Source organism: Neophocaena asiaeorientalis, unplaced genomic scaffold, assembly GCF_003031525.2.
Source record: "Neophocaena asiaeorientalis asiaeorientalis breed wild unplaced genomic scaffold, Neophocaena_asiaeorientalis_V1.1 scaffold418, whole genome shotgun sequence".
Classification (NCBI taxonomy): Eukaryota; Metazoa; Chordata; class Mammalia; order Artiodactyla; family Phocoenidae; genus Neophocaena; species Neophocaena asiaeorientalis.
This window is the reverse complement of record NW_020175731.1, coordinates 5,426,747-5,439,830: the sequence shown is the minus strand read 5'-3', so window position 1 is coordinate 5,439,830 and position 13,084 is coordinate 5,426,747. Positions and strand designations below refer to the sequence as shown.

The 13,084-nt window shown below is 36.9% G+C and overlaps 1 protein-coding gene across 2 annotated transcripts in view; it reads right to left on the bottom strand.

Moving 5' to 3' along the window:
• Positions 1–497: 497 nt before the first annotated feature.
• Positions 498–13,084, bottom strand: part of NUP37 (nucleoporin 37) — a 42,540-nt gene continuing 29,953 nt past the window's right edge. The window contains exons 6-10 of one of the 2 annotated variants that reach the window (XM_024732217.1): positions 10,953–11,043; positions 4,408–4,589; positions 3,878–3,928; positions 1,783–1,876; positions 498–755 (exon numbers count right to left, since the gene is read on the bottom strand). In XM_024732217.1, coding sequence (XP_024587985.1) covers positions 642–755; positions 1,783–1,876; positions 3,878–3,928; positions 4,408–4,589; positions 10,953–11,043 — 532 coding nt within the window. In that variant the 3' untranslated portion in view covers positions 498–641. Of the gene's footprint in view, positions 756–1,321; positions 1,450–1,782; positions 1,877–3,877; positions 3,929–4,407; positions 4,590–10,952; positions 11,044–13,084 lie in introns of those variants that run through there. The other variant, XM_024732219.1, reaches the window with a different exon arrangement.

The window sequence follows — 13,084 nt, the reverse complement described above, 5'->3', positions numbered from 1 at the left end:
TTTTCAAGGTAAGCTTTATCCCATATACCAGATGTTCTGAGAACGCTGAGAGGTCCAGTCAAAAGGAATTTGCATACAGTAAATAAGTAGGGTTGAGTTACATAATGAGTCACATTTTAAAGAAATTGAGAATCATGTCTTATATTAAATTGAAGAATAATCCTTTATAATTACTGAGGAAGTTTTAATAAGACCCCTACATATAGAGGTTGCTAACAAAAATGCATATACATTCATCCCCACATATACATTCAACCATTTCCAGAGTAACACTGAAAGGAGACTTTTTTTCCTTTTGTAAATGTTTGTATCTTTGAGAATTAGGAAAACTATGTATTTAAGGTATAGAAGATAGGATACACTTTGGAAAGTCCTGTGATAAAGTCAAAAACATTACGTTTCCTTAATCATCTCTTTTCTAGAGCTGCTGAGTCAACTGTAGTCTTAAAGATGACTAAAAAAAAAAATACACAGAATAGAGTAGGAAAATAATTTTTAAACCATCAACATTTTATTTAAAAAAAGCAACAATTGGAACATTTCTAGATCTTACAGTATATATTTGATACAAAAATAAGGAATTCTCCAACATACGTACTAAAAATACAGTTTTATGGATCTAGGTACACAGAAAATTTATTTTACATTTCAGTCACCCAAAATAACAGCTTGTGGTCTCCTCCGATTGCACATAGTGGGAGACTTCTATGCCAGGAAAGGCCAGATCCAACGGCTACAGAACCAACGAGGATGGGCTATAGAATATGTGAAGAATTAAAGAAGCTCAATACATTACCAACATTAATAAATAAACACTACACTTCAAAAATAAGAAATGCATTGAAAAATTGTCTTTTTTTATAGTGGAAACAGAATTAAAAAATGTGCTCCCTCATAGGTGAAATACACATTAGAAGGATACAAATAATCTGAATAATTGGTGCAGTCCAGATTCAAACATTTTTGCAGTCTAAACCAAGCAAGCAAGCAAAATTACTACATTTAAATGAAGAAGGAAATAGAAGAAATAAAATGTTTCTTACATGAATATTGGCAAAAAGCCTGTTACCACTGGTGATTTAAACATCAAAAAATGCTTTTTCGGGCTCCCCTGGTGGCGCAGTGGTTGAAAGTCCGCCTGCCGATGCAGGGGACACGGGTTCGTGCCCCGGTCCGGGAAGATCCCACATGCCGCGCAGCGGCTGGGCCCATGAGCCATGGCCGCTGAGCATGCGCATCCGGAGCCTGTGCTCCACAACGGGAGAGGCCACAACAGTGAGGGGCACGCGTACACCAAAAAAAAAAAAAATGCTTTCTCTTTCCAATTGAAGCAGGTAATAGATATTCATAAATGTTTTAGTTACACATTACAAATCTGGGGGGCTATAACGAGAAAAGTAGAAAACACAAATTTAAAACCACATATGCCACCAAACATCTCCACATTACCTGTGGGGTGATGAGCCCCCCCCTGCCGATGCAGGGGACACGGGTTCGTGCCCCGGTCCGGGAAGATCCCACATGCCGCGCAGCGGCTGGGCCCATGAGCCATGGCCGCTGAGCATGCGCATCCGGAGCCTGTGCTCCACAACGGGAGAGGCCACAACAGTGAGGGGCACGCGTACACCAAAAAAAAAAAAAATGCTTTCTCTTTCCAATTGAAGCAGGTAATAGATATTCATAAATGTTTTAGTTACACATTACAAATCTGGGGGGCTATAACGAGAAAAGTAGAAAACACAAATTTAAAACCACATATGCCACCAAACATCTCCACATTACCTGAGGGTGTCCTAAATGATGAATTTGAAACTGGCTTGCCATTTTGCCAGGATAACCAGTGGTTGCAAACAAGTTTTCATTAATTGTGGACCACCTAAGAAAAGACAAAGGATGAAAAGCAGTACAGAATCCTACAGACAACTATACGCTTTTCTAAGATTGGCTATTTCTTTTTATACAAAAATGATAATTTTATAACCCTAAATTTGATAATATGGCTTTACAATCAGACTGGGAATTCCAGGGAAGTTAGCTATAAATACTTTCTCATTCTGTGAATATTTATTAAGTGCTTATCGTGTGCCACTTTGTTAAATTACAAAGTTACACAAGGTTAGCAGTTCCTTATAACGAAAAGGCTGACAGTATGATAGGAGATACAAACAAGGAATCAGACAGAAAATATTTCACAGTACAATACATTAAAAAAAACCCATACATTTAATGTTCTTATTGATATTTGTTTTAAAATTAGTGATAAACTTATGAGTTTAAACTCCTTGGAATGATGTAAACACCTGGAATATATAGATGTTTAAATATTCAAGTATTAAGGCATCACAGATATTGGAATATAATGAATGATCAAGTGTTAATGGAGCTCCAGCAACAAGCCCAGCACTATAATAAGTGCAGTAGGGGAGGTACAGGGGGAAAAAAAAGATTCCTTGACAAAAAACAAACAAACAAAAAACACGCTAAAGTCTAGTTATTACTTTAATGTGTGGCAGACATTATGAGTTGCTTGTCCAACAGCCAGCCATTCTGCCTTTTTTCTGTGCTAACTGAACCCCAACTATGTTCTGGCACAATGTGTCTAACCCCAAGGGATGAGACACAACTGGTATAAGGCAAAGATAGCAATCCCCAATAAAAGGGGTGCTCCTTCGTCTCCACTTATTTTGGACAATGTGGTATGAGGCTATGGTGCCTGGAACTCTGGCAGTCATCTTGTGACTGGGAAGCAAGAAGCCAAAGCCTGTCGTTGAGGATGGCAGAGAGAAAGGTCTGAACTCTTAATGACATCAGTGAGCTACTAAACCAATCCTCAGGCCACCTCCTCCAGACTTAGGTACCATAGTTCGCTGATTTTCTTTTTAGCAACTGGAAGAAAAATGTTTAAAACTGAAGTATAGTTGATTTACAATATCGTGGTAGTTTCAGGGATACAGAACGGTGATTCACTTACAAATACATATACGTATTTCTTTCTCTTATAAGTTATTACAAAATATTGAGTATAGTTCTCTATGCTATATAGTAGGTCCTTGTTAGTTATCTATTTTATATATAGTACTGTGTATGTGTTAATCCCAAACTCCTAATTTATCCCTCCCCCACCCCACTTTCCCCTTTGGTAACCACAAGTTTGTTGTCTATGTCTGTGAGTCTACAGTTTGTTGATTTTAAAATGTGTATTTGCTCACATCTCTGAAATCAGGATGCATCTTATAATCTATGGCATTCTTACATTTAGTTGAATATATTTTTTCTTAGGAATACATAAAATAATAGTGTTTTATTGGGGGTATTTTAGATTTGATGAAATACAGTATATAATAAATGTTCTACTGACTTTAGTCTCTGTTAGTAAATTTTCCTGAGGCCGAAAGCACCCTAATAACTATACTATACAATGCAGTATTACATAAAAATGAATGAAAAAGAATAAGTACCTTAATTTACATGGAAAAAAGGTCACAGATATATAATATCCAGCGTGTTCTCATTTAAAGAACAACAATGTAGTTCATATGCATAAATGTGGGTCCACCTACATTTTACGTCTTTATCAGCACAAAAAATAAGAAAGCATATGCTCCAAATTGTTGAGGTGGCATGGGTGGAGTGGCAACATTTTGTATTTTATAAAAATTTTCAAAGAAAATATTGGAAAACAATCTCTCACCCAGACCAAAAGACAAAAGCAAAGACTTAGTAAAGTAAAACATCCATTTATAAAAGAATCAGAGAAAAAGAAAAAAATCAGTGCAAAGGAGAGGACTGGGAAAGTATTCCAGGAGTTGGTGCAGCATGAGCAAAGTAGCCAAATTCAGAAAATGAAATTATAACCCCAACAAAAATGGTACATTACCTGAATAAGCAGGCTCGATCCATGTGGACAGGTCTCTTATCTTGAGGGTAACTAAAAGATAATATTTTATGTTTTATGAATTATGTGCTGGTCTTAAGTAGAGGGACTTAAGGTTTAAAAAGTATTTTCTCTTTAAGGAACACAATGCCCAAGGTATGTAAACTGTGGCAAAATTCCAAGTAAGCACTGAATTAAAATAGCTGAAATATGATAAAGACATAAACATGATTTAGAACCATTGCAGAACACCATCATTCAACAGGGTCAGTGTTTTTTCTTCTTTTTTTTAACATAAGTAAACACTGCTCAGATCAAAGATCTCCTCCTCTGCCATTTTTCTTTGTTATTCTCAAAGTAAATCTGTAAAAGCCATCTCTGTTACATAAAAGCCCATAGCTCTGGCCCTTCTACAGGAAAGACTTGTTTTTGCTCTATAGTGTGGCCCAGGTATACAAGAATGGGTCAATGGATCACATAGCAATAGTGACTGATTTTTTGGTAAGCAATAGATAAATATACTAAGGAAGTACCTGGACCGAGTAATATCCCAAATTAACCAATCATTCCCTGCAACAGCTCCAACTTTGAAGGTGTTTTTTAAGCACCAGTGTGCTGACATTAATGGCATCTGTTCTGATTCAAGAGATAAAATTGCCTGTTGAGCCAAAAGATCATAAAACCGAATTGTTCCATTCTTCTCTGCAACCATCAACTGTAAGACAGAAAAATAAAGAAAATTCAACCACCTAATTTACTAAATCTGAGAAGGAGGCAGAGATTCAATGTCACACATATAGTAAAATGTAAACATTTGCATATATTACAAATCGGAGATCAAATGCAAAGGAAATAAGACAAGCCTAGGTAAAAATCTCTATCAAATATTAAAAAATCTCATAGAAAATGGGCAAAAGACAGACATAAGAAAATTGGATACAATTTAAAATGATTATGTATGGTCACCAGGAAGAAGAGATCAGCCTAAAGATTCATTCTGGGTAAATTATACATACATACACATACACACACACACACACACACACACAAACACGAGTTATTCACAGTAGGTAAGGTTCTATAAAGTTGCTGCAAACACTGAATTAGTGGGTATCAAACCACTGATCCTAAAGGAAATTAAAGGGTTCAGTTCTATGAGTCTCTGATCACATTTTTGTCAACTGATCACTATATAATCTTGTGTGTTTCTGTTTAAAGACGTCTTATTTGGGCTTCCCTGGTGGAGCAGTGGTTGACAATCCGCCTGCCGATGCAGTGGATACGGGTTCGTGCCCCAGTCCGGGAAGATCCCACATGCCACGGAGCGGCTGGGCCCGTGAGCCATGGCTGCTGAGCCTGCGCGTCCGGAGCCTGTGCTCCGCAACGGGAGAGGCCGCAACAGTGAGAGGCCCGCGTACCGCAAAAAAAAAAAAAGAAAAAAAAAAAAGAAAGATGTCTTATTTAATACGTATTGATTCATTAACACAGAACTCACAGGGAGCAGCACTGTAACTCATGACTGAACAAAGCTTACCTAACACGTATTTTCTCCATAAGGCATATCAGAGCCTTCCTGCACTTAGAAACACTAGGTAGCTCTTTAGCAGTGTGCTTGGGGGCCATTTTACACAGTGAAAGAAACTGTCAACAAAAAGCATAAAAATGTGGCACTAAATAGACTATGAATAGGATACTTGTTTACAGTATGAGCGCTAAAACAAGAAGGCAGAGTACTGCCTTATTCAGCCTTAGCTGGGAATGTACACATTAGCCAACTCAAATTTTTGTTGCTCTGTGCATGTCTGTGACTGTCAAAGTCTGATGGTATTGATTTTGGGGTTACAAATAAATTTTAGTGATTAGGCAAATTTGCAAGTGTGGAATCTGTGGATAATGAAGATCTACTGTATACACACATGTATATGTAAAACACTGTTATGTTCAACAGAAGTCCATGGTAAAAGACGTGATCCTGGATCTCAAGAAACTTTCCATCTAGAGAAGAGGTGAAACAAAACGGATCATAATTTTAGGCGAAATATAGTGGGATGCAAAAGAAGTAGTGATTATTTAGAACATGGGTAGTCTTTAAAATTAGGGGATTCTTAAAGAGAAAAGGTGGAATTTAAAACTATCCTCGGAGGGCTTCCCTGGTGGCGCAGTGGTTGAGGGGCCCGTGAGCCATGGCAGCTGAGCCTGCGCGTCCGGAGCCTGTGCTCCGCAACGGGAGAGGCCACAACAGTGAGAGGCCTGCGTACTGCAAAACCAAAAAAAAAAAACAACAAAAAAACCCCAAACTATTCTCGGGACTTCCCTGGTGGTCCAGTGGTTAGGACTTCGTCTTGCAATGCAGGGAGTGCAGGTTAGATCCGGGTTGAGGAGCTAAGATCCCACATGCCTCGGTGCCAAAGAACCAATAGAAGAAACAGAAGCAATATTGTAACAAGTTCAATAAAGACTTAAAAAAAAGTGGTCCAATTCAAAAAATCTTTTAAAAAATAAATAAAACTATTCTCAATAACAGGAAGTCAATGACAAATATACAACAAAAACAAGTGCAACATTGAGCTTTACATGCCCTGCCTTATTTAATCCTTGTAACCACTATCTGAGGAAATTGCTATCATTAATCCCATTTTTCAGAAAGGAGACTGAGGTGCAGAGTGATTAACTAACTTGTTGAAGATCTCACCACTAGCCTGTGGCAGAGGCTGGATTTGAACTCAGGTCTGAACCCAGGTCTAACTACAGTGCACATGTTCCTTACTACGAGCCTAGATTATCAAGATTGGTAAGTGGTCTGATGTGCTATGTATAGTCAAGGGTGGGGAAGGACGGGAAATGGGAGACCAAGGAAGACTTACTTGGATGTAGTAAAAATACTTGAGACTTTGAGCCTGTCTATTAAAATCTTGAGAATTTCAGGTATAACTTATGAACAATGGAAGGGCCAAGTCTATCTGGCCCAGGACCTAAGCTAGGAGAGGCAATAAAGCATGGCAGGTTACGAGTGCAGCTTCTTCAGTCAGGCTACCTGGTTCCGCTCTCAGGAGCTATAAGATCTTGAGCACACAGGGCTAATATAGTATCTGCTTCACAGGGCTGTTGGGGAGGATGGTACCAGTTAATACAGTTGACCCTTGAATAAGATGGGGAGAGCCTTAGGGCAACTGACCCTTTGCACTGTTGAAAATCTGTATATAACTTATAGTTGGCCCTCTGTATCTGTGGTTCCTCCCTATCCACGGTTCCTGCATCTGCAGTTTCAACCAACCAAAGATCATTTAGTACTGTAGTATTTACTACTGAAAAAAAAATCTGTGTATAAGTGGATCTGTGTAGTTCAAATCCATGTTGTTCAAGGGTCAACTGTACACGTTAAAGTGCTTAGAACTGCTTTAGCACAGAGTAGGCACTCAGAAAACATTAGCTATTATAGTTTGAAGTCAGACTGAAAACTACTTTCTAGCAAAAAAAATTTATTTTGGTTATTTACTGTTTCTAAAACTGTGCTCAATGGTGACTTTTTTTGTTGTTGTTGTTGTTGAAAGAGCAGATAGAGTAAAAAAGTTAATTTTTTAAGTTTCAGAATTGCTGGATCTAAAAACATTACAGGGGAATTCTTCTTGTAGGACTTTTCAGAACCATAAACAGTAATTTGTACTGACTTTTCACAGGGGAAATATCTCAAATAGCAAGGAACACTGTAGTACTTGAGTCAGACTGAGGTCAAATCTGTGACTGTGTGATCTAGGGCAAATTCATCTTTTGGTGCTTCAGTTTTCTTACCTACAAAATAGACAGAATAATGCTACCTGCCTGAGAGTATTTGTGAAATTATATGAGAGAACTTACATGAAGTACTCAGCACAGCTCCTGGCACTGAGAAAGCATTCAACAAATGTTGATTGTTACACCTCATTTCATTTAGCGGCTCTAACCTCTTTTCTCTTAGAGTCAGAGAAAAGGATGTCCTCAGTCCCAACTCTCTGATCCCACGCCATCCTAAATGCTTGCTTCTGTTATTACTACCTGCTGAAATCCTAGCTCCAACTGTGGTTTATTGGACTTAAGAGCTTCGCTTCTAGAGATCTTCTGACTTTTGTAACTTGATGATGATGATGTATCACCACGCGCCTTGGGGGATCCCCGACCAGGGATCAAACCCAGGCCCCGGCAGTGAAAGTGCTGAGTCCTAACCACTGGACTGCCAGGGTATTCCCTATAACTTTATTATTAAATGCTAGTGTTTGCTTTGTGCTTTCCACATTACATGGCTCTTTTGTGTACTTTATATCTTACAAGATTTTCGTAAGAATTTTATGATATAGGTGATCATGAACCCATCTCTCTTTCTTCTCTGGCTCCCTCATTTTCATCAAGACCAAGCATAACAAAACAAAATTCTGGGCTTCATCTGATATGGCAGACCAATAAGAACCACTAGATTGTTTCAGTAGTAATAATAGTGTCAACAATGACAAGCAGCTGAAATTGACTGAGTGCTTATTATGTATCAGGTTTTCTTTTAAGGACTTTATAAGTGTTCACTCATTTAATCTTCTTGAGCTTCCGTTTTACAAGATGAGGAATTGAAGGTAGTGATTGAGAGAGGTTTTGTAACTTGCCAGAGATCATACAGCTAGTAACTGGTAAAACTGGGATTTGACTCGGGGTAGTTAACTCAAGAGTCCATACCTTTAACTGCTACTCTGTGTTGCCTTTCTGTAATTTTAGGTTTTTGAGTTTAGTAGTGACACGATGAAACTGATATTTAAATATTAGTCTAACTAAAGTACACAAGAAGAATCAGACTGAAGAGCCAAAGATTTTAGAAACAAGGATTGGCAAGGATGACTTGTGAGAATAGAAAGGTGAGGAATACACATTAATGACCAAGGGGAATGTACTGTAGTGACAGTGAAGAAAAACTTAAAAGACCTGGAAACATCTGCATATAGGAAAGGAAGATACCAAAGATGATTTCAGGATATTGAGTTGATGTGATTTAGAGCAGGGACTTCCCAACATTCTGAAGTCATGGAAACAAGAAAAAAAAAGGAGATGGGGTGGGGCGAAATTTCAGTGTTATATAGAAGAATAATAGAAATTAACTTAAAGCATACGGAAGAAAGGGATCTCAAATAACCATAAATTAAGATATAAGTTTTGGGATATGGGTTATAATAAACATCTAGGTCACAGTTTTTGGTTTTTTTTTTTAGGTCACAGTTTTTAAAAAGTAGCCTATGATATTTATACATGGTAATATTAACATTTTGGTAGATTCCTTGATAATGCTTCAAGTAGACTGACTCACTGCTACAGGGGAGAAATCTAGACATAAAATTTAGGACCTGGATTCAGAAATAACATTTACTTACACATGGAAATAATCCCTATATATGTAATATGAATAAATTAGAAAACTGCACTCATGTACACATACAGAATATAATTCTACTGATAAAATATCCAACAGGCCTGAAACAAGTTTTCATGGACTCCCAGAGAACACACTTATGTAGTCTGGGACATCCTGGCTCAGGATTATCTTGAAGGCTGTGAGCAGATGGGATTAAAACTTATGTCATCATTCTACTTAACAAGATTTTGATTCCAACACTTAAAATCTGTGTAACTGTATATACATGTTTTTCTTACTTATAAGTCAGTGTGTAACTCAATGACAAGGACTTTATTCATTCCTTTATCCTCTATTATAATAAAGGGTATAGTGTGGGTGAGAACTACCCCTTACAACAATTTACAAATACATGGTTAAAGAAGAATTAGCAGTGGAGGAAGAAAAAGGGAATATACATGCATAGATGCTTAAGAGGACTAGAATAATGCAGCTTTAAAGACCAAGTGAGCAGGGTTTCAAGGCAGAAGTGATCAATACTGTAAAAAGCTGCCCTGAGACTAAGAATGGAAGAAAAGCCCATTGGATTTGTTAAAAATATCACTGATGACTTCTGAGAGAGTAGAGGAGACCGAATAAGATTAAAGAGTTAGATCAAGGGATAGGGAAAGAGGAACTGAAGTTAAGAGGTGTAAGTGATGGGTTCAAATATTCAGAAATAAAAGGTGTGAAGAAGATAGACTAAAAAGCGGAAACAGAAAAACGTAATGGTTAAAAGCAAGACATATGGAGGAGGTCGCTTGGGTACACATGCCAATTTTTCCAGTTAGTAGCTGTGTGAACTTGGGTAAGTTACTTAACTTCTCTGAGCTTTGTTTTCCTTATCTGTGAAATGAGATCATCACAGTACCCATCTCATAAGGTTGCCATGTGGGTTAAATGACCTAACTTAATATGAAATGCTGACAATGAGCCAAGCACATATAGGTACTATGTAAGTTTCTGCCATGATTAATCAAGGTTACCTTTTTGTGCAAGTGTGAGGACAGAAAAGAGTCATGGAGAAGTATGAAGACATTAGAGGGCTATGAAAAGCAGGATGCCTAAGAACTAACATGAACTCTAGACAGTGGAAGGACTAACTTTAAGAAGATGAACGTGGCAACTTCTTAGATCCTAGGGAAGGATAAAATAGAGCAATGCCCAAGAGAAGATACTAGAGAACTCTTGGTGAATGACTCCTATCTTCTCCATGAAATTAAGTTAAGGCCAATTGATAATAACTCACAGTATATTTTTGAATTTTAGAAAGCTTTACTATGAATAGGAATTGAACACCACTGCAGCTAGGTCAACTTTGCCTTATGCCACTGATGCTTTCTGTTTACACACTATGGCTCACAAGCATGGATTTAACTTTTTTTAAACAAATACTGCTTACTAGTTAGTCTAGGCATTAGTTTTTAGATCGTAACCTATCAGAGGGCATGAAAAGTGTACTCTGAATAAATGCCATTTATAGATGATGGTTGTCAAATAAAAACTTAACTGCAGAGAACTTTTAAGGTTCTAGATTAATCCAAATGCATTTGTGCCAATTAAGAGTCTCTGAGGTGGAAAAAGTCATTGATTTTTCTCCTCTATGTGTGCAAGTATTATACATGTATATATCTTTTCAGCTTGACAGAAGAAAGCTAAGTTATAAATAATAACCTTAAAACTTTCCTCAGGATGCCAGCACACACTCATTCCAGGGGAATGAAGAAGAAAATGAGCTGTCTGTATTCCTTCCAAGTTCCAAATCCTAATAAAAGAATAGGAGTATAATGTTAAAGTTTTGATAATTACTAAAAAAATGAAATTTCTATAAATTTATTCGAAGCTATCAACTAGAGATTATAGGGTAGACATCTGTATTTAAAGCATATCCTTTAAAGAAAATTATAACAAAATTATAATCATTTTAGAAAATGTAAAAGTAGTATGAAGAATTTCAGTTTTATCACACTCAATAATGGAAAAACAGTTACATACATTTTCTCTCTAATTAATCTAGTACAGCAACACTGTAACACAGTAACCAAATTAAATTATTCATGAACTCTTATTTTGTGGACAGGATCTTGAAGTTTCTAGGTCACTAATCAGGTTGCAGTCCAACTTCAGCAGTCACTTCGATTAACAATAATTTCTACGAGCAGTGCTTAAAACATATACCTGTACCCCCCTCCCCTACCCCAGTGCTCCCATTTTAAAAATAGCATATAAAGAAGCTAGTATGAAGTGATGTGAATTTAGGGAGATAGAATTTCCCAGTTGCTTATTCCTTCTGCCTTTGAGTTCCCTGCCAGGGGCTACTTCTTATCTTTCACCTTTTCTGATCTGGCTCACTTCGCCAGTTCTTCTCAAATGGGGCCTTGATTGCTAGCTACCAGATTAAAGGATAGAAGGGCTGAAGGAACAAGCACTTGGCTCCTCCTAGTCTTCCTCTCCTCAATACTTACAAATCCATAGTAACAACAACCAACCTACTCAAGTTCCGTCTCAATTTTTTTCCCATACCCAGAGTGGAGATCAACATTCAGAAGTCTCAGTAATGGCTCTGTTGTGAGAAGTCCTATTCCCCAACCAGACTGCTCATTTCTAGCTCATTCTTCACACTCAGCTATTGTTATATCTCACTGGTACAGAGTGTGGCAGTTAGCATGGCAGGAGACAGGTGATGGGTGGTTGGCAAAGTACCCAAACAGTCTGGTCCTTAAGAACCGAATGCATTCATTAGAATGCCCTGGACTTTTTCTTCTAGGTTTTATAGTTCATATCTCATTAGGGACCATAAAACAATTTCAAGAAACTTAGAGAATGTGTTTTTAAAGTTGAGGCAAACTTTTATTTCAAAGAAAGAAGACATATTTATTGGACAATGCCACTACTATTCTGTGCCAAACCACATCATTTAAAAATTTTTTTCCTTTTTATAGAAATTACAGGATCTCCAATCTTGAAATATCCCAGTTACATGTAAACTAACAAAGATGTTTTTAAAAATGATTATCTACTTGATTAAATAATTTAGCAGCATACACTTTTCTCTTGCCAAATCAACACTTTTATCTGTATTTACTATACAGGGAGACAATTACAATTTAATTGAAGAGGGGAATCACATTTACCAAGGGTTTATTCAATTGTGTTTCACTTCCCACAATAAATAAGATTATTAGTTATGGCAACTGAATATTTCTTTCTTCTCTATTGCCTTTTACATAATAAAGTGCTGGGCTAGCATATATTTTACCCCTTTTGAAACAGCAAAAAATTGTCTTGCATATTCAGTGAATCCATGAGAGAATGGTTTAAAGGCTCCATTCTTTTCATCTTATTCTAACATGTATTTGATTTTTGTTTGCTATTATAGTGAATAAATACATACAGAATATTTTCATGATTTTTTTCCTTTTTAAATGAAGGAAACCAAACATTTAAAAAAACACGGATAAAGATATGCTATGAAACAGGTCAATTAATGAAGTATATTCCTGTCCAATGAACCAAATTTTAGTCTAATTTTAAACAGTACTTAACCTGAACAGAACCTGACATATTTTTTTTGGGGAAAAAAAACCAAACACAAACCACCAACAAAAACTGATTTAAAAATGAGGAGGGTAATCCAAATTACTTTCCAGGACTAGGATAAAATGATTTACAGCTTATAATTATATCCTTATTATATAATTTTCAGCAGTTGCATGATCTAAGTACTAAATATGCAAAATACAACAAATTGGGCTGAAATGAGTTATCATAACTAAATTAGCTACAGACGGTACACTTTAAGTTGT